We start from the raw sequence: 21,861 nt of genomic DNA on the forward strand, positions 1-21,861 counted from the left end.
AAAAGCAAGATAAGTTGTTCCAGCGACCGTCATGGGTGGTAAGAAGGAACCACAAGGGTGCGGGGCCAGCCGGGCCCCTTATATCAGTGCATGAGCGCACAGCACCAGAGGGTGCTAGAGCCAGCCCGACAGATACCACTGAAGGAAAAAATCTCTGGTGATGGTGCATGCACTACACAAACACCTAACATGAAATGGACATGAGCAAGCACTCAAAGAACTTCTCATTACCTACCTCTCTATATATCATTAAATATTTTATATACTTTTATAATGTCCCTTCTTATTCATCCCCTTTCTAAGGTAAATAATGTATACATTTGTTGAGAAGAAGACAGAACTAGATGCCAACCATATATTGATGGCATCATTTGTTTTTACAGCAGCTGCAAGCATACTAGGCAGTTTACAGAACAGAAAGCCATGGACCCTATCACCCCAGAATTTACCATCTAATTGGTAATGACCTGTGGGGGAAGAGGATCAGCTGATCATCACAAGCTCTGGGATCATTTGAATGACCCTGAAGCAAATTCCTATTATGGATTCCCATAGGGCATCTCCTTATGATAAAATGGTGTCAATGGTTGAGAAAGTCCAGCAACATTAGCATGTATATTTCACTTCTGAGCCCTGAGGTAATCCATTAGTGCTGTGAATACCATCTCTGTGCCATTCCAGCAGTATGAAACCAGAATGGCAGAGGTCTAAACTACCAGGGAGGGTCAACTGCTGATGGAGTTGGCCTGCCATCATCCTCTTGGATAACTTTTCCCCAGAAAGAAGTTTGAGGGCAGGTGGTAGTTTGCTTGGTATTTTACCTTGTACGTATGGGAATCCCCACAAGCTGTTGTCCAATTCAGTGAGTCACTCCCAGTCTTACAAAGTTATTTTTATTTATCAATGATTAGTACAGAACAATTATTCCATTATTAAGAGAAAAACATTTCTTATAAAAATCTGTATAATCCCTAGACAAAAGCAGCAATTCAAGTAAGTTTACTTTCCTTCACTTCACTTTTTTTCCTGAAATGACGTAGAAGGAACAGCGTGCTTAGAAGAGCCAGATTCCTCTTCCTTTTCATGGGGACGTTTTCGGGTTGTGGTTGGCTAGAAGAAAGAGGCAGGAGCATGACTATGCAAGTCAAAACACAAATACCTAACACCTTTAATTTTAATATATGTTCAGACTGAAGGCAGAGCCCAACTATCATGCCTACTGTGAGTTCAAGATGTTTAAGAAACTCTCCTTGCTGCCTCCCATATGACAACTGAGAGCAAAAACAGAATCAACAATGGAAAAAGATTCAGAGTCATCATCATCTGCACTCTCACCATTACCAATCCTTAAAACAATTTATCAAGTTGCCTGTCACTCCACAAAATTGATATGACTAGTTCTCCCTCTTTCTTTATCATCTGTCATTTAGTAAACACACATTTGTTCTAAGTCTTATTTGTCCTGGTTACATCAAAGCCCCCTCGTGTGTCAATTTTTCCTGGACTGACAACAACCAGATGAACACTCTGAAGGATGATGCACAAAAAATCTGATCAAGGAACTGCGACAAATAATTTCTTTCCGACTTAAACTAAATGTGATAAACAATTTAAGAACATATTAAAAGTTCTGATTACAAACAAGGCATCTGAGCTGGATTTATTTACAGCAAGGATGCAATAATAGCTACCTGTCTTAAGGATGGGATGATCCTTACGTTACCCGCACAACAGTGGGGACTGGCAATGGCCTCCCCAATCAGCAAGCATATATGATCCTCTAACGTCAGACAGCTGTTCTTAATCCCCTCTCTTACTCTCTCCATTCTTTCCCCTCAAAAAAGTAAAATAAAATCAAGCACGCACCCAGCTCCCCACTCAATCTTGCTCTTATCCTTCTTTGTTACCATCTTCCAGTGACAACCCTGCACACAATCTCGAGCCTTCACTTAATGTCAGTTCTTCCTAGGATATTAAGTATCTGGGTCCCTAAGGCTCTGATACATCAAATATACTCAAGCATATGGTTAATTTTAAGCACATGAATAGTCCTATTGAAGTCTACTGGGACTATTTATGCACTTAGAATTAAGCACATACTTAAGTGCTTTGATGAGGCCTAAATACCTACTGGTTCTACTGGTGAAAGGTATAGTAACTGGCAGAGCTAACCAGCATAGTGCTACATAACACTAGCTTGAAATTAAAAGTTTCTGCAGGGTAAATATTCAAAATCAATTTTTACTACTATCAAAGGATTTCTTTCAAATCTCAACTTCTCTGCATATAAAATATGTCATTTTATTCCTACTGTGATGCTGCATGATTGAAATATGACCATTTATATCAATAATATTGCCACTGTTAGACAATCGCAACAGATTTTGTACGAAGTATATCTTGTAAGGTGTCAATGGAAAAGTTACGATTTTCCAAATAAGATTATCCTGTTTAAATCCACGTATCATCACTGTATCTGAAGTTATGGACATATATCTCAAGTGTGTTTGTTCCTGGGGTAACACCCACAAAGTAGTTTACATCCAGTTTATCCAGCACATTGTGAATGGACTATTCAAGTTTGATGGCCCATTAAATACACTTAGCTCTCATAATGGGCCACAGAAGAAACTCATTATACCCAGAAAGATCTGACACCTCAGCACAGATATGGGCAATGGCTGCCCCTGAGAGTCATCAAGCCATGTATGGACAGACGATATGCTCATGTGATCCTGGACTCCATCTTGTGCCAGTAACTTTCCATGAACTGGGCTGTGAGCTTTGTTTGAAACAGAAAATTTCCAGGCACATGGCAAAGGGTAGAAAAGACCCCTAAGATGACTCCATTTTGCCTCTTTCCTGCTCTGATTCTCTGGACTATGGATTTACAACTAAAAGGAGGATATTGAACAATGGACTGAGGATCTTCCAATTTTTTGGAAGTTACCAGAGAGACTTTTCAAGCCAGTTCACGAGCCTCATGCAGCTCTTTTACAGCTGAAGTGTGGCTCATGGAGCTCCCACACACCCCCATTCTCCACCTACCAGACTGGGGGGAGGGAGGCTCGGGACTGCTGACCTGCGGCAGGGTGGTGGGGCTAAGAGCTTCTGCCAGAGATGACTGGTGCCTGCTGAGAGTGTGTGTGTGGGGGGGTACAGTTTAAAGATTCACACACACACACCCAACAGCTTGAGTCATACACCCCAGATTCACTCCCCTCTTACCCTCAACGGCCCCTCCCTGCAGCTCTCAGGTGTTAGCTCCATGTGGAGAGACAGCAGCAAACAGCTGGGAGCTGCAGGGCGGGGACACTGCTTTAGCTCCTCAGGGAGATGCAGCAGCAAAAGCAGCGGCTCTCCCTGTAGCTCCCAGCTGTTGCCACTCCTTCTTCCCATGGCCACAGCTCCCAGCTTGCCAGCCCCAGGAGCTGCTGTGCAGGGAGGGGACCTGGTGGCACCAGGTGACCTAGCGGGGCCAGCAAAGCTTGACAAAAATCGGGGAGGGAGAGAGGCATGTGACCCCAAATATCTCCCCAGGATCAAGGCATCAGGCCTGCAGAGTGTGCCTGCCAAGGCTTGGGGCTTCAGCAGGAGCAGGGCCGAAGCCCCAAGTCCCGGCAGGCACCTCCCGCGTGGCTGAAGACCCGAGCCCCGGCAGGTCCATCCCGGCTCTCCAACTTCTGAAGATTGTCATATGCGGCTCGGGCGTTCAGTGAATTTGGCCGCCCCTGGTCTAGAACATCACTTCTACAAACCTGATATAAGAACACTGCAATTATTGTATGCATATGATCTATTAACCATTTTAACTCTCTTCTTTTCTTAATAAACCTTTAGATTTTAGTTAAAGGATTGGCAGCGGCGTGATTACTGGGCAAGATCTGAGTTATATATTGACCCGGCTAAGTGCTGATCTCTCGAGACTGGAAGAACCCAATGTTTAATTAAATTAGTTTTCAGTAACCACTCATCAGAGTCCAGTGTCTGGATGGTGAGACAAAGGCCTGAATGCCTAAGGAGACTGCATTTTTTATTTCTTGTTAACCAGTGCAGTGAGACAGAAGTTTATTTTTGATACGGGCTTGGTATAATCTAACGATATAATAACCACCGGTTTGGGGTGAGTCTTCCCAATTTTTCAGCAGTTTGTCCTGAATCTGGCACTCTCAGCTGTGACCTACTCAAGGTAACACTTACTCAGTGTGTTTTAAATGCAAACTAAAAAACAACAAAGCAAAAAACATACCAGTCTTGATGTCTGTGGTGGATGCATAGAGACTCTTATTTGTGAGAGTAGCTCTTGAAATGTGCTCTTCATACTTTCATCCTGTGAAGAATTATAAACATTTAGTTACATGGAATGTTTGGAAAAAAATTCTAAGATATGGCTGGTCAGGTGAGTCCTGTGGTTAGGGCATTGCACTACCATGTGATCCTCAGCTTAGGTTCCCAGGACCAGTCTCCCTGGGGCTGGGAATGCTGAAGAGGCTGCACACTTAGTAGTAATTCTTACAAAAGATAGTTAGAAAGGTATTGAGAGACTCCATTCAACCCTCTTCAGCCTGTGATGGTGGGAGAGGGAATTAAAAGCTTCAATTTGAAGGGAGCTTTCAAAAGTAACATTCTTTATGAAGGGTGCAGGAAAATATACCAAGTCTTACAATTATTTATATATTTCTGCTATACCATATTTACTGATTCATCATACACCACATACAATTGACTGGGGCACCAAAGAACAATAAAAACAGACACTCTGAAAGCTGCCTGAGATTTTAAGAACTACCATATTAAAACTTTAAAGAAAAAAAAAGGGAATGGAGTAAGCAGGGTCAGTGACAAATGAACAAGGAAAAGGAAGGTTAAAAAAAGCGCGGGGGTTTAACAAGGAGTGGCCATGCATTTTTAGGGATTTGTTGTTCTTTTTTTTTTTTTTTTTTTTTTTTTTTAAGTGTCATTTAGAAGTTGGGAAAGAGGGGTTGAGAGGCAAAGTCCATACCCTAGAGGCCACTACAGCAAAGGCATGTTGGACAGACATGCCAGTCAGGATGAAGATATGGAAGCTGCTAATGAATCTACACCATTAAAAGCTTTAAAAATCAAGACTGCAAACTCAAGGCCAATGACTTTATAGAGAGCCAATATACAAAAGTCAAGGAACATGCAATACGATCACAGCAGCTCAAATACACTGTTGCATTTTAAACAAGCTGCAATCGATGAGGAAGACAGCCTGCTAAAAGGGAATTACAGTAAACAAGTCTCATAGCTACTAAGGGCACATGATGCCATTGTAAGATGGTCATAGCATAATGGGAAAATACAGTTTTGTACTATGTCTGGCACGGGGGATGCCATGGAAAGGGTGTTGTCAAGAGCTAAGAAAGTTCTTAACCTGACTCAGTGCTTCCAACAAATCCCCTCAACAAGCAAGCCACAAAGGAAACTTGCTTATGACACTCTACCTTATATTTAGAAACCATCTTGCTACAAGGCATCATATATATATATATATATATATATATATACATACATACATACATACATACATATATACACACACACACAAAGTAATACAGGGTATACGATTCTGCCTACCCAATCCCCCACTGGAGACACAATTTGCTCATAGAGAAGTTCCAAAACTGTGAACCATGAAGCACATGGTGGTGGTCTGTGGACAGGCTGATTGGTCACAGGATACTGTTCTCCTGGTTCTCAGCTCCTGCTACAGGTATCCAGGTTCCTCACTGCCTGTAAAAGTAGCTGGAAGCAAGAAGAAGCCAATCTTGCTGCTTCCACTAGGCCAGGGTTTGCTGCAGAAGAGGAAGAGGGGAGGAAAGAGGAACCAGTCAACAGCCAGAGAAAGGAAGCAAATGGCTGGGAAGCACGTGCAATGGAAATGGGGAGACTTGCACAAGTGGAAATGTAGTACGATCAGAAGGAGAGAAAGAAACAGAACTGATGGGAGATTTTATTTTAAAAAGCAGCAAAAATAACATGATTAACTTTTCCCAAAAGAGGACAGGGCACTCCCCACATTAAAAAATAAAAACACATCAAGTAATGTCTTAGTGTTAATTTTCCAGGGAAGCTACTGCTGTAGCTGCACAGATATACACCTCTACCCCGATATAACGGGACCCGATATAACACGAATTCAGATATAATGCGGTAAAGCAGTGCTCTGTGAGGGCGGGGCTGAGCACTCCGGCAGATCAAAGCAAGTTCGATATAACGCAGTTTCACCTATAACATGGTAAGATTTTTTGGCTCCAGAGGACAGCGTTATATAGGGGTAGAGATGTACCTTGCAATGGCAAATGGAAAGAGGTGGTCCACAGTCATTAATGTGAGGGGTGGTGTCCAACCGGGCAATCTCTCTATTAACATGTGATCCAGACCACATATAAATTTGAGAACCTCTGGTTTGATTCCCACCTTGTAGTTATGACTCAAACTACTACAAGACAACTCCACAATCATCTGAAAAGCACATCTCTGTTAATGAGATGAATTATTCTCTGGATGGAAGTGGGGTCAGACATGCCTCATGGCCAGTGGGAGAGGACATGCACACACCGAGTTCATCAGTGTCCAGGGCTACAAGAAAACAAACTGCTCTGGTGATAATACAGGTATGGACTATACCTTGAATGGAACTGTATGACGTGATCGTGAAACCATGCAACATAAGCTTCGCAAATAACAGACACAGTATATTCAGAGCAGACCCAGATATTAGGTTAAATATGTGGCTAGTCCTTTGGGAGCTCTTCTCTACTCCTTAGGCAAGACTTGAGTCCATCACTTCCAGGAAGACATGCGTTAGCCCACACACGCATACATGGAAATTTCGAAGGACAACATTCTGTGAGGACTGCAACAGTAACTGGCAACACTAGTTCAGCAAAATTGGCTGCACAATCCTCCATAGAATCCTGTGGTCTCTGTACCATCAGAATGATTAATTTTGGTCAGCTGGTTACTGTATGCATTACAAGAAAGAACAAAAATTATTGCTATTCTCCCATCTTTTCATTCCTCAATGGATCACCGAGTACTCGCTGAGCTAAAACTGGGCTTGCAGTATCATTCAACCAGCTTTGACTATGTAAAATTGTGGAGCATATGGGCCTTATTCACATCAAACCTGGATCACCCACCAAAAACTGAAACAGAATAGGTCACCGTGCACTTTAGGGCAAGATTTTCAGAGACACAAATAGTAGCTAACTGCCATTTTGTTAATATTAATTTCTTGAAACTAGAATACAAAGCCTGATAGAGTCCAGGTAAAAACAGTGGACACTATAAAACCTATCTTGAATGCTGCTCTTTCTGCTCTAGGTCTTGAGTAGGCCATTGGAGTTAAAAAAAAAAAATGGGGGGGGGGGCTAATTTTAGGTTAAACACCAGGAGAAATATTTCAACACTAAATTGGCGGTCTTACTGGTTAAAAAAATGTAGTGTTAAGAAATGAAAATTTGGACAGAGGGGTTGAATTATTATTAATAGCTGAAAGTTTCTCAACATTTCAAACTCTTGCGGCCTGATAGACATCATCTGTATATCCGATGCACGCATCCATCGTGCTGCTCCTACGCTAGTTTTTAAAAACAATACTTAGACAATGGCAGAGAGAGTGGAGGGTCATCAGTGCCTCACTGCACAGTTACAGGAGCTCAAGTGGCTCCTCTGGTGGTGCTCAAGTGGCCTGGCATCTAGAACTGAACATTTGGGATGCTGGCCTTCAGAGCAGCCAGGGGTACATCACCTGCAAACAACTCGTATAAGATGGCAGCCAGGCGTGTACGGAAATATTTTTAAAAAAATAGGGATTGACTGACATTTGGATTTTGATGGGTGGAGGGTAGAAACCATAGCAGTCCCATCTTAAAGTAAAGTATTCCTGCCCCCTATATTTTTGTCAGATGAAAGAAGCTTTCCCCTGCTAGTTGTGAAGTGAGCCGAGATTAAAATCCTGCATACAAAACTCTGTTTCCAAGTTATCACCAAAGACCTCTGCTGTGATGCAAATGTGCATCGTTTATTAAATGCTGAATAATTTGTCAGATTTCCTTTTGGCCAAAGCATTACTTTTCCAGGGTGACACCCCAGGCCACATCTGTCAGTTCAAGAATGGCTTGGTATGTGTGTCTTGGCAAAGCTAGTGTCTAAATTCACTGTCCCATTATGACCATTAACCCAAAGCACCATTTTTCAGCTGTGATATTCTTTTAAACTCTTTTCTGACCTGTGTGTCTGTCAGTCTCACTAAAACTACAATGTGGCAATCAGAGCCCTCCACAGAGGCGGAATACAACCAGAATTTTAAGAAATTCAACTGACTACACTTTGAAACGTCTCAAATTCTCATCTCGTCTATAATGCCACTCCCACTTATCTTTTATCCCTTGTAATTTATTGCCTCCTTTCCCATTATATCAATCATCAGTGGTTTTTAAAACCCATCTAGCAGTGTTTACTATAAAATAAACTGCACAGAACTAAAACCTAAAATGTAAATCTGTACCCAGTTAATCCACTCCAGGAGTTTCACGGGACTGCAGAGATACAGAACTGTGAGTGAACCCAGAAGAATGCAGAGTAGGAATTTTCCAATTCCAAGCACCATAGTTGGTCTGATGACAATGAAGTCACAAAAGGAACCCCTTCCACACTGTGGGCTCCATTCAAGCAAGGATCTGACATGCTGCACGGGTCCTCTAATGATCATAGCGGTTACCCTTCCCCTGCCCCACTCCGAACTCTGAGGGGTGGAGCATACTCTCTTGCTAGGCAATTGCTGGCTCACTCCTCTTCAGACATTGGTAATGTCTTGAAAAATCAAACCACTGAACAATTGTTGAATTTTCATTAAGGAAGAGCTATTAAGCCATGAGAGAGACTGTTCTAAGCCACTTTATACAGCTAGTCTAACTAGCCGTAACGTTTCTTGTGAATTAAGTCTTATATATATGCCACATGATAACAAATAGGTCATACCCCTCCCAGAATGTTATTGCTGTACTGTACTTTAAATACATGTCTCAACACATACCTGAAGCCAGGGATGTTCTAAGGCTTTTTCCGTTGTAAGACGTTTATTTGGATCCACTACTAACAGCTTCTTCACAAGATCCAAAGCTAAAATAACAAAATAAGGTGATTGGCATAAAGCCAATAACCTAATGACACCATAACTTTAAAATAAATGATCCAATGTGTTTAAGGCAGCACAAAGGATTGTAATGTACATTAATAAAATAAATCTAAATATTTCACTTTAGAGCATGGAAGCTCAGGGTTAGCAAAAGTGTTTTCTTCCATTAACAAGTAAACACTTCCTGCTTTGTAAGCCATTTCACACATTTACTGTTAAGAGACTGTTCTGAGTACACATGCTTTACTCCACTGTCCAATGAAATCCTCTTGTGTTATCAACGGTGCTCATCGGTAAATACATACTAAGGCCTAAAACTGTTATGAATGCTTGTAATACTGCAAGTGCAGTTATGTGACCACATTTCATTGTGGGTGCAAAACTGCACTCATTTAAAAACCTAACTACCTACACCAAATCAGGTTGTTAGGCTTCCAAATGGGAGCAAATGGGAGGCCAGGTTGAGACCTAGCTAAGATTTGGTGCCTGAGTCAATACAGCCTGAGTGCCTACAATTAAACAACATATTACCAGTAACACATACCTCCTGCAGATTCTTATACAAGTGTCTACTGCATTTTTAGGGCAGTTTCCTCCACTCAAGCATTTTAACCAGGACCCTAAGACTTTTGGTTTGATTGCATAATAAAAAAAGTCTTAACAGGCATTGTGAAAAAGCAATAGTTATATTGTATGCAATGACATTATTAGCCTCACCTAAAGTAGACTGACCGGATCTTGGCTCTTCACTACACCTGGTGATTCTGTTGTACTGACTGGGACTACTTATGCCCTTAGTATAACTTGCACTATTTTAAATGATGTCTAATTTATTTTCCTATTGTCTTAACTCTACTTGGACATTGGCACTATTTTGGTCAGCTTCATACCTTTCAGAACTGGGTTGAACTTGGTATGGTTATTAGAAAGAGAATAACCTCAACACTAATAAGAAACTCCTCTGATTATCCAGAGGAGTTAGTGAAAGCTGCTCAATGGAAATGTTTTGACCTCTCTTAGCCAAAGGCCGAGAAGCGAAATTATTTCATGTCTATAAAGAGCTCTGAAGACAGAAAGTGCCATGGCAATAGCTGGAATAGCCATGGTAAGCTGGGCAGCAAGCGCAGATCCCTGGGTACATACTTGGGCAACAAGCCCAAGCCAATGGTGGTGCTACTTCAGCAATGCTACTATTCTTAGTGCACTAGCTGAAGCAGAGCTAGTGCAGGTGTCTCTATGAGAACTGGGATTCACACCTCCCAGCTGAAATGTAGACGTACCCAAAGATACCAATTAAAGTACAGTAGAAACTTAGAGGGTCAGCAAAATACTTCTACAACCATTGTAATGTAAACATACCCATATCTGACACATGCTTCCATTCTCTTGGAATAAATGTGTATTCTCCACGGGTAATTTGATCTTTCAGACATAGCTGAGTGTTTTGTTCATTGAATGGTGGATATCCACACAGGCTAAATAAAAGAGAAAAAAAATATAATGGATAATGCAGCTTTTGCCACAGCAGTTGAAAGACTGACTGTCGTAGAGAATATGCATTTCACAACCTCTGTTCCAGGATTGAAAATATGACACACACACACTCATTAGCAAACGTACTTAAATGAAGGCCTAAGACCTCCACCCATGTATGACTGTTCAATTGAATTGTCAGCCATGAAGTGTCTTACCATACAAAAAGAATAACTCCTAAACTCCAGCAATCCACAGCACGGCTATACCCAGCTGTCCCAAGTGAATTGAGAACTTCAGGGGCGAGATACGTGGGAGTACCACATAACGTTCTCATAAGTGATGATTCTCCAAGAATCTTGGATTGTCCAAAATCTGTAATCTTGTATATGAGAATAACACTGTCAATTTTTATTTTAAAACATGTTAGAATACACTATACTAGACAGCATGCATCAGGAGAGAGATTTATGGCTCTAATTTCCAAGGCAATTTGCCAGTACACAACTATGTACTAAGCTCTACCCAGCAGAGGACTTCAGCAGAAAACTCAGCAGAACAAAAGATTATTTTTTTTTGCGGGGGGGGGGGGGGGGGGGGGAAGGAGAGGTTGGGGACAGAGAGATTTGAGTTTTAGTGCTAGCAAAGACTGCTGGATTGACCACCAGTCTGAAGTATTCTATTTATCCCCAGATTGGAGAATAGCATAAGTAGCAGCACTATGGATTCATGGCTACCATGGAGAGACTATTATATGTAGAGCAACGGTTCAGTCTCCAAACCTACTCAATACGTACTTAAGTCTCTCAGGCAAAAACACAAACGGACACCAAATCGCATGGATAATTACCGAAATGTTGGTCATGACTCCATGATTAAGACTACTGACATATGCAAGTGAAGCAGAGTCTTATTCCACTGATTGCTATGTGAAATACTAAATGCGAAAATTCTTATTCATACTTATGTGTATATATTGATTGAAATATGCAGGAGAGAGGAAGCAATTGATAAAGTTTGTGAAAGAACCTTAACTCAAGATGTCCTGTATTTTTAGCCTCTATTATTTAGGAATGAGCATCATCAATCTTAATGCCATGTTAATTTTTTTTTATGTTGGAATTTAATATTTAGAGAAGAATTGCTAAAGAACATTCCAAAGTTTCTGAATAAAGAACATCAAAATAAAAGAAAAAAGATCCAGAGATAGAAGCTTCTTCCTTACCTTTATAAGACAAGTTTCCTCAGAAGATGAAAGTAGCACATTCTCTGGCTTTAGATCCCGATGTATAATACCATTTTCATGAAGATACTATGCAAACACACACACACACACACACACACACAAAACACAGAATGCATGCATTAAAATGTAACTTCCAAGTCTTTCCAATGATGATGATGCAAGTAACTGAAACAGATTCATTTGAGAAGTGTGTATTTGAAGCTATATGGTTCAAAAAAAGATTTAAAGTATTTGTCAGCTGCTGCACAGCAGCTTCTAATCTCCACAGGTAGACTATGTAGAACAGGAAAGCTATGCCATCCCTGCAGTTCATCCATATGCCACATTATCAGAACAGATTCTTCATGATGACACTAAGGAATTTTGGTCCTCTATCTCTTTTTTATTGATATTAACAGCCAATATCTTTTTCTGTGTTCAAACCCTCTTAAATTAAGTACATTTCCCTGCCTTAGTTTGCCAAGGCAGACACCACTATACAGCGGCGTTGGAACAATTTGTATAGTGGAGGTGTGACATTATGCTCCATATTCTTTATGGAAATATGATTATGATATGGATATGACATAACTGTCTGTACTTTATGCAAGATGGCTCATGTAAGATATCATTGGAAAGGTACATTGAATCTATTTCCCCATGTTAAGTATTCTCACACCTCTTATCAAACTGTCTTGATTCTCACTACAAAAGTTTTTTCTCTTAATTAATTAGACTCTTAGAGTTGGTAGGACAACGCCCACCTTTTCATGTTCTCTGTATGTGTGTATATCTCTCCTGGGAGGCGTCCTGGGACATAACTGTGACACTACTAGGTCAGGTGGTCTGGTCACCTAATACACTATCTTGGACTTCTAGTAATTTTCCACTCACAGAAGGAGGAGGTTAAGTTTGGGAAACAAAAGGCTTTCCGCCTTATGTAAATTCTATTTAAGGCTGGGAGGGAAGGCATTCCAGACTCTCCTCTTTTGCCTATCCAAGAAGAAAGGCTGCTGAAAGTACTTAAGGGGACAAAGAAACCAACCTGAAGGGAAAGGCAGGGGTGAGTCCAGACTGAGACATGGGTCCAGTCTGTTACTCCTGAGGGCATTCTGCGACAAAAAAATAAAAATTCTGCACATATTTTAAAAGTCTGCAAAACTCTGCAAGCTTTATTTGTCAATAAATAAATGTAGAGGCGCCAACATGGCAGTGGGGAGCACTGGCCACTGGCTGTACGCAGGTGGGAGATCACCCTGCAGCCTCCCCACCCTCCACCCCTGGGACACAGATTGAGTGGTGAGACTGTGCCCCACCCTGATACAGCACAAGGCCTGGGCCTGCCCCAGAAACACCCTAGGGTCCTGCCCCTCTGTGCCAGGAGCACCAGGTGTGGGGCAGGCAGGCTCAACCAGGAAGGATCCAAGTGTGGAGGGGCTCAGTGTGGGGCAATCCAGGTGTGGGGTGAGAGGATTCTGTGGGAGACAATCTGGGTGCAGGCAGCTCAGTGGGGGGGGGGGGGGGGGGTTAGGTGTTGGGAGGGGGTATCTGGATGCACAGAGGCTCGCTGGGGGGGTTCCAGGAGCAGGGACAATTGGACTCTGCAGGGGTTTCCAGGTGAATGTGGTTGGGGCTCAGCAGAGGGGTCTGGGTGTGGGGGTCTCAACAGGGGGGTCTGGGTGCTGGGGGAGTGGGGCTTGGTGGGAGTCTGAATGCAGCTAATTGGGGGTCAGTGGTGTGGGGGTCTGGATGTGGGGACTCAGGGTGGTGCAGGGGGTGGGGCTCATCTGGGTGGGGGTTTGAGTGCAGGGAGTTCAGTGGGGGGTGGTGTGGATGCAGGGGTTGGGGTCTGGAGGCAGGGGGGCTCCAGATGCAGGGGTTGAGGTTCAGTGAGGTGCGGTTTGGGTATGGATAGCTAGGGGGGTTTCTGGGTGTACAGGGTGAGGCTTGGTGGGGGTGTCTGGGTATTGGAGGTCCAGATGCACAGGGGTTGGGTGGATGGGGGAGCAGCTCCCTGTACAGTGACCCCTCCCCTCCGCAACTGAGGAGCAAAGGGGGCAGGAAGCAGGAGAGGATGCTGAGCTTCCTGCAGCTGGGGGAGGTTTCTGAGGGTGGATCTGATGGCGCTTGGAGCAGAGGCAGTGTGCAGAGCCGAGCCCCCTGGCTAACCGTACGCATAGGAGCCTGAGGGGGGCCATCCCGCTGCTTCCAGGAGCCGCGTGGAGCGGTCCCCGACCCTGCTCGTCGGCTGGAGCGCCGGAGCAGGGCAAGCCTCAGACCCCACTCCCCATTGGGAACTCGATGGCCAGATTAAAATGGCTTGCGGCCCGCAGGCCGTAGTTTGCCCACCCCGTGGAAGAGAGTGGAACCTTTCCAGGTTGGTTAGCATAATAACTAAAGGAACACTGGCCTAAATCTCTTCTATGAATAAGGAGAAGAGTTCACTTACTGCTGTAAAAAACACATGCAAGCACAAATTATAGAAGTAAAGAAGTTACACTGATTGCACAGTCAGAAGAAAACCATATTTTTCTTTATACAAATTCAGGACTATTTACCTTTACAGCCAACAGCATCTGATAAAAATAGAGCTTGCAGGTAGCTTCTTTCATCTTGGTTGATCTCGACACTCTGTCATATAACTCTCCTCCTTCCATCCTGAAACAGAAGTACAGAAAGAGATTCAATATACTGGTTTCAGAAGTTAGACCTCACTGGGAAAGCCTGAGACTGAAAAGCTTCTCTAAACAAAAAGACCCCAATGAAAAGTAAAGTATATTCATTTTCTGAAATGCATCCATTGGGCACATGTTTATAAATTCTTAAACGTGACCTGCAAAGTAAAAATAAATTGGTCTTGAGCTGGCTGACACTAAACCCAGGGAAGATGGAGGTGATGTTAACAGGAAAGCAGAAGCACTATTCCAAGGAAGTTCACCACCTGGCCATTGCTTGTTAATGTAGCAAAAAGCCTTGGAACACCTTCTATCCTCTTTGGGTAGCCAGGAGACTTCACCCTTCTTATCACGCAAACCTGTAGATACAACAATCCATGCTCTCATCATCTTCAGACTGTACTACCTGGGACTGACAGTGAAGGCCATGCAGAAGCTGCAACTGGCTCATCATCTGGTCACCCACTTACCCTTCTCTGGCTCCCCAACAAGTTCCAGATCCAGGTTAAGGAGCAGATCTCGAACAGTAAAGCTCTCAATGATCCAGGCCTGTGCTCTTTTTGAGACTCTCTCTACTTATGTGATCCACCACAGCAGCTGCAGTTGATCAGGATGACAGGATAGAGAATCCTGCAGGAGTGGAGTGTCTCTGCAGCTCCAAAAGAATGACTTTCCTGTCTATCCTAACCCCCACTTTTACCAAGGTTTTGGATAGCACCTGAGATCATCATAAAGTCAGGTTCACGTTATATTATTTTATTTATGGTAGTAAAACATTTACTCTGGAACAAATTGAATACAAATTACTTACAATTCCAAAACAATGTAATAATCTTCTGCATCAAAGAAGTTTTTTATCTTGATTAAGCAGGGCTAGCAAAAGAGGAAGGAAACAACAAAATGACACAATCATTTTATGAAAACTAATATTACAAGAAAATATTACCCAAAAAATAATTTCAGAATGGTGTGCAATCCAAGGTATACACGGCAGGACACCTTGCTGATATAGGTTTCTCTTTTTAAAAAAATGCAAGTGAATTTTATATTAATCGTAGTGAGACTAATGTGACAGGTTGTCTGCTTACTGCAGACATGTGCCATGGAAGTTTTCCCCAAAAACATTTCTCTTGATTAACCTCAATCACAATCTGAAACCCCCTTTTTATTTTTATGATGAGCTCCCACACAGCTCTGCCAATGCATTCTGTCTAATCAATTATACTATTCCACTGTACTTGACTTCCCCTTTTGTGGGGGGTTTACATACAGCAAAAGGGAGAGAGAATTTTTTTTAAAAAAACAGAAAAAAGGGTAAAATTTAGTAAAACCACTAAAATTGCCAAAGGAATTCAGGAGCAGGTATAAGGCTTAATTTTTTTCCTATTAAATTTAGTCAATTTCAAATTGATGGCGTGTCTAAGATATTTGGAAGTGTACTACTTTTGTGGGGTTTATTATTTAAGTCAATGGAAAGTTTCAAACATGTTATCGAATTAACTCAGATCTGAAGATTCCCACACTGGAAGTTCTGATTGACTAGACAAGGGTAGTCAATAGGTGCACCACGGGCCTAATCTGGACCATCAGACATTTTTTAATAGACCATGAAATGTTTTTATTTACTTATGAATTTTTTTTTGTTTGTATTATTTCCTCTGGAGTCTGGACCTTGACTATACCTTGACACAAAAAAATAATAATGAACTACCCTAGATTAGGGTCTCTGTCCAGAAGCAGTTTCAACCATGTGGTTCTGGGGAGATTTGGTCTAGGCCAAAGCTAGGTCAGCAAGCTTGGCCATCTCGCAATATTCACAGAAAGATGCATCAAGGACAGTCTTATTTTCTGATGCACTGGTTCGAGCAGAGACCAAGTAAAGAAAATTTCAATCCAAATTTCAATTTCAAAGATGCAAGTTGTGGAAAAGTTACAACAAGCATGTAAAGATATGGGGTAGAACAGAAAGTGTTTTGTAACCTTATCTACAATAGTCATAATAAGTGGCCATTGCTACCCAATCAGGAAAAGACAAAATTAAAATTAAGAAGCTGTTCCTCCTAACTGTAACTGGAGTATTAGATACCAGACTACAGTAACCCCAAAAGAAGGAGAGCAAGCAAGAAAATCAGAATATACATTAAAAGATAAATCAGATTTTAAGACTATACTCACATGATTTATTTTCTTCAAAATCTCAATTTCTGTATTAACATTAAAAGCTGGATCCTATTTAAAAGAGAACTGAAGTGTCAGACAGAGCAAGCAGTAATACTGTTTATACAGGGACTTTTGCAGCAATGTACCTATGAAAACACAACATACATTTGCTCCATCCTAACAACTTAAAGGTGGCTACAATGTAAATAGCAGAGCTCATCAGAAAAAAAAAAAATCTCCTGCTGAAAATTTCAACAAAAACAGAAAAAGAATTCCTTAAATTAAAATCTTCCATGGGAAATTTTGATGTATTTGACGAAAAAAACAAAACACAAAATCTAATATTTTGGCCCAAAATTAAAATAAATTTATTCTGAAATGCTGCCACAGTACCTCATGGGAGTTATAGTTCGGGTGCCTCAGGCTCCCATTCTCCTGCATGGCTGGGCTCCCTGATTAGACTACATCTTTCACAATGCAACACGGTCTCACCTCTTGGTACATCATGGGAGATGTAGTCCTCTGATTTCTTTTTTGTATGTACCCCATAAACAAGGAGCCCTTAACAAGTAAATGACCAAGGTTTATACAAAGAAAAAAGTAACTATAAATGCAACATAATCAAAGGAGCCTTTCAAGTGCTATAGGAAGAGATTAAAATCAGACAAGCAACTGTGGTAGGATGAGGGACAGAGAGGGAAGGGAGATGATGTTTCAGTAAACGTGGTAGCTAACTGGCTATTCTTGTACCGGAGAAATGTTTCCAGAATAGCATAGCTTTACAAATCTTATTGTCAAGATGCAAATACATAGGGTATCTTCTTGGCTAGTAAGATAATAAGCACCTGGCAACATCAACAAAGCCAGGAAGGAAACTGACAGCTGTGGCTGGTCTGAGATGCACTGTGTCAGGGAGAGAGGGATGAAATAATTAGCCTGGAAGGACCTGCAGGCATAGAACTCTGAAAGTGGGATTTTTTATTTTTTTTAAATCCCCCTCTTCTGATGCTTTCAGGATTTGGGCCTACCAGAGCGAGAGAGCCTTAGACCTGTGCATATTTCTTAGAACATTTATCGTGGAGTTAACTGGAGCTTTTCTCGACTGTCTAAATAAGCTTTGATTTAAAATACTTTTGGATCTCAGGCTGTCTCTGGAAAAACTCACTTTAGTCTGTCCCAACAAGAGGTGAAGGATCCTTCCATCTCAGGGGAGAGGTAACAAAAGGAGTCTGCATCTAGCCATATTAAACACCAAGACCATTTGGACTAGACTATTAATTAATCTTAATTGTTTAATACACTTAATTTCTTACAAATAGTGTGGTTTGATTTATTTTTTTAAATATACACAAAGCTTCACACATTACAAAAATGCATCTGAATCCAGAAAACTTTAAATTATAGCGATAAACATTTATAATGTTCACAAAGGAGTACCAAATACTTCAGAACCACTGCAAGATGGTCAGAAAATAGATACTTACTGTGTCTCTCACAGCGCTTGTTATAAATCTCCGTTTATTGATTATCTTTACAGCAACTTTGTTACACGTGGTCCTCTCAAATGCCAATTTAACCTCTCCACAGGCACCACTAATATAAAAATTTAGTTATGTTAAAGCTTGCAAACACTGTTCAATATGTGGGTGACAAATAAAAATAGATCAAACACAGAAGGCATTTGGTACTTGATATTACACGTGATTAGAATGCTGCTGTCTTCTAACCCTTTGAATGCAGCAGACTGGGTGTGCAGTATTTAGACACATCAGTAGTAGGCACATTAGATCAGGATAGATGCTGGTAGCCATCAATGTTCTAATACAGAAATCAAATTACAACCAAAACTCCAAACTGAAAGCTATTAAGAGAATACCGAGGACAAGCACTGTTGGCATTTCAGCTGCACAAATGGCTAAAAACACAATAACAAACTCTCAAAACGTATCCCTACGGTTTTGACTTAAGCTCACAAAGTCCACCCAGGCCCCATTAATACAGCCCAGTGACAAAAGGACATTATAATACATGAAGTCCTGCATCACAAGGTTGCACAACTCTGAGCAACACATATAGCAAAAAAAAATATTTTTGATTATGAGATTATAGGAGGAAATCCGTACAAATCCACTCAGACTTCTGTTTTCACTTTGCTGCTCTTTTATGATCCACAAAGACTTTTTGGGAAAAATTCCACTTTAAAGACATTTTACATTAAAAATATCAGGTCACCATTTCTCTCTTTTTTGCTTGAGGACCCAAATAGTGATGTCCCACAAGGGGTTATACTCTGACCTTCAATTCTTCCCCCTGCTTGCAACCATGGGGTAGAGGAGGGATACTGATTCAGAAAATAACACGACTGCTAGCAAACTATTTCAAACCTGATTTTCTGTTCCTAAAAAACGGTTACCTACCTTTCGTAACTGTTGTTCTTCGAGATTTGTTGCTCATGTCCATTCCATTCTAGGTGTGTGCGCGCCCACGCGTGCGGTCGTTGGAGATTTTTGCCTTAGCGGTTTCCGTAGAGCCGGCCGTGGCACTCTCTGGAGTGCTGCACTCATGCATTAGTATAACAGGCGCTGCTGGCCCTACGCCCTTTCAGTTCCTTATTGCCGACAACTCCGACAGAGGGGCAGGTAAATGGACATGAGCAACACATCTCAAAGAACAACAGTTACGAAAAGTAGGTAACCGTTTTTTCTTCTTTGAGTGCTTGCTCATGTCGATTCCATTCTAGGTGACTCAAACAGTATCAATGAAGGTGGGCTCGGAGTTCCTGGTCTTGCAGCTTTCAGCACTGCTCTGCCAAAGCCAGCATCACCCCGGGCTTGCTCGGTAAGCGCATAATGAGTTGTGAATGTGTGGATGGATGACCAGGTAGCAGCCCAACAGATTTCTTGGATCGGCAACTGTGACAGGAAGGCTGCCAATTACACCTGCGCCCTAGTCAAGTGAGCCGTCACAATCGCTGGCATGAGCACCTTTGCCAACTCATAACAGTAGAGGATGCAAGCCGTGATCCATGACGATATTCTCTGGGCAGACACTGGGCAACCCTTCATCCTGTCTGCAACAGCAACAAACAACTGTGTTGACTTACGGAACAGCTTCGTTCTATCTATGTAGAAGGCCAGCGCCCGTCTGACGTCTAGGGTATGCAGCCTGCATTCAACATCCGTCACATGAGGCTTGGGACAGAAGACCAGTAAGTAAATGTCTTGACCAGTGTGAAACAACCTTGGGCAGGAAAGCTGAGTGCGGGCACAACTGGACCTTGTCCTTGTAGAAGACCATATACAGCAGCCCTGAGGTGAGTGCCCTGATCTTGGACACCCTGCGGGCTGAAGTTATAGTGACCAAGAAAGAAACCTTCCAGGAGGGAGCAGAAAACCAAGGGTTTGAAGGGGGGACCCATGAGCATTGACAGTACAAGATTCAGGTCCCAAAGGGGTCCCAGACATTTGGCTACAGACGCTTCAGACCTTTCAAGAACCGTGCCGTCATAGAATGGGCAAAGACCGTCCTGCCTTGAAATGGAGGATGGAACGCCAAAATGGCTACTAGGTGGCCCTTGACCGAAGAGAGCAACAGGCCCTGGAGCTTAAGGTGCAGCAGATAGTCTAGGATGTCCTGCAGTGGGGCCGCTTCAGCTTAAATGTGCCTATCTGAGGCCCAACACACAGACCGCTTCCACTTCACCATGTAGGTAGCCCTGGTGGAAGGTTTTCTGCTGCCCAGCAGGACCTGTTATACACCAGCAGAGCATGCCTGTTTGTCCAGACTTCGCCACGCAGTAGCCAAGCTGTCAAGTGCAGTGCCACCAGGTTCGGATGCCGCAGATTGCCGTGATCCTGGGACAGCAGGTCCAGCCGAAGACACAGCTGCAGCGGGGGTGGCGGCTGAAAGACTCCGCAGCAGGCCACACCAGTGTTGGTGAGGCCACACTGGGGCTATGAGGATGGTGTTCGCTTTGTCTTGCTTCACCTTTAGCAGTACTTTGTGGATCAACGTTACCGGTGGGAAGGAGTACATCAGGGCTCCCGACTACAGAATCAAAAAGGTGTCTGACAGGGAGCCCTTGTCCCTGCCCTGCCAAGAACAGAACACGTGGCATTTTCTGTTCTGCCTGGACGTGAACAGGTCCACCTGGGGAGTCCCACGCTGTGGAAGATTAGGCTGACCACCTCCGGATGGAGTGACCATTCGTGGCGAGACGAGAAGGTCCTGCTGAGGCGATTTGCCAAGACGTTCTTGGTTCGAGGCAGGTGGGTGGCTACTAGATGAATGGCATGCCACACACAAAAGTCCCAGAGGCTGAGCACCTCCCGACACAGGGCCAAAGACCTGGCACCGCCCTGCCTGTTCATGTAATACGTCACAGCGGTATTGTCCATCAGGACCTGCATCACCTTGCCTCTTAGGTGGGACAAGAAAGCCTGGCAGGCCAGGCGAACCGCTCTGAGCTCCCTGACATGGATGTGAAGGGCTACGTCATGTTGAAACCACCAGTGGTGGGCTCCCCAGTCCAGATCCAATGCGTCTGAAACCAGGGTAAGCGACGGGGATGGGGTCACAAAGGGAACTCCTTGCAGCACCGACTTGGTATCCAGCCACCAGTTCAGGGATGAAAGGACGTGGTTCAGCACCATGACCACTCAGTCCAGGGCGTGCCTGCTGGGGATATAGACCAAGACCAGCCACTCTTGCAGAGGCTGTAGATGAAGTCGAGCATGGCTGACCATGTGCCCATCAATTGCAGGCAGGCGTGGGCCATGGTGAGCGGATGGCTCCTTATGTGGGAGATCAGGTCCAACATGGCCTGAAAACGTGTTTCCGGGAGAAAGGCCCTGGCCCAAGTGCAGTCGAGAACTGCTCCAATAAACTCTATGCCTTGAACTAGTGTTAATGTGGACTTTTCTGTGTTTATCAACAAGCCCAGGTCATGGCAGGTAGAACGAACCAGATCAAGGCTCCTTTGCACCTGATCTGGAGACCTGCCTTTGAGGAGCCAGTCGTCGAAAATCTGGACCCCTCGACGTCTCAGGTAAGCTGCCACTGGCGCCATGCACTTCGTGAACACACTGGGTGCCGAGGATAGGCCAAAGGGCAGCGCTGTGAACTGGAAATGGTGCCTCGCCACTATAAAACACAAGAAA

At 43.1% G+C, this 21,861-nt stretch overlaps 1 protein-coding gene across 2 annotated transcripts in view; it reads right to left on the reverse strand.

Moving 5' to 3' along the window:
* Nucleotides 1–1,014: 1,014 nt before the first annotated feature.
* CHEK2 (checkpoint kinase 2) overlaps nucleotides 1,015–21,861 on the reverse strand; it is a 48,772-nt gene continuing 27,925 nt past the window's right edge. For both annotated transcript variants that reach the window (XM_065417811.1, XM_065417810.1), the window contains 10 exons: nucleotides 18,187–18,295; nucleotides 16,718–16,771; nucleotides 15,354–15,415; nucleotides 14,426–14,525; nucleotides 11,868–11,954; nucleotides 10,861–11,024; nucleotides 10,529–10,644; nucleotides 9,068–9,153; nucleotides 4,250–4,330; nucleotides 1,015–1,110 (listed from right to left, as the gene is read on the reverse strand). In XM_065417811.1, coding sequence (XP_065273883.1) covers nucleotides 1,015–1,110; nucleotides 4,250–4,330; nucleotides 9,068–9,153; nucleotides 10,529–10,644; nucleotides 10,861–11,024; nucleotides 11,868–11,954; nucleotides 14,426–14,525; nucleotides 15,354–15,415; nucleotides 16,718–16,771; nucleotides 18,187–18,295 — 955 coding nt within the window. The remainder of the gene's footprint in view (nucleotides 1,111–4,249; nucleotides 4,331–9,067; nucleotides 9,154–10,528; nucleotides 10,645–10,860; nucleotides 11,025–11,867; nucleotides 11,955–14,425; nucleotides 14,526–15,353; nucleotides 15,416–16,717; nucleotides 16,772–18,186; nucleotides 18,296–21,861) is intronic.

The sequence above is a fragment of the Emys orbicularis genome, chromosome 16 (genome assembly GCF_028017835.1).
Source record: "Emys orbicularis isolate rEmyOrb1 chromosome 16, rEmyOrb1.hap1, whole genome shotgun sequence".
Lineage (NCBI taxonomy): Eukaryota > Metazoa > Chordata > Testudines > Emydidae > Emys > Emys orbicularis.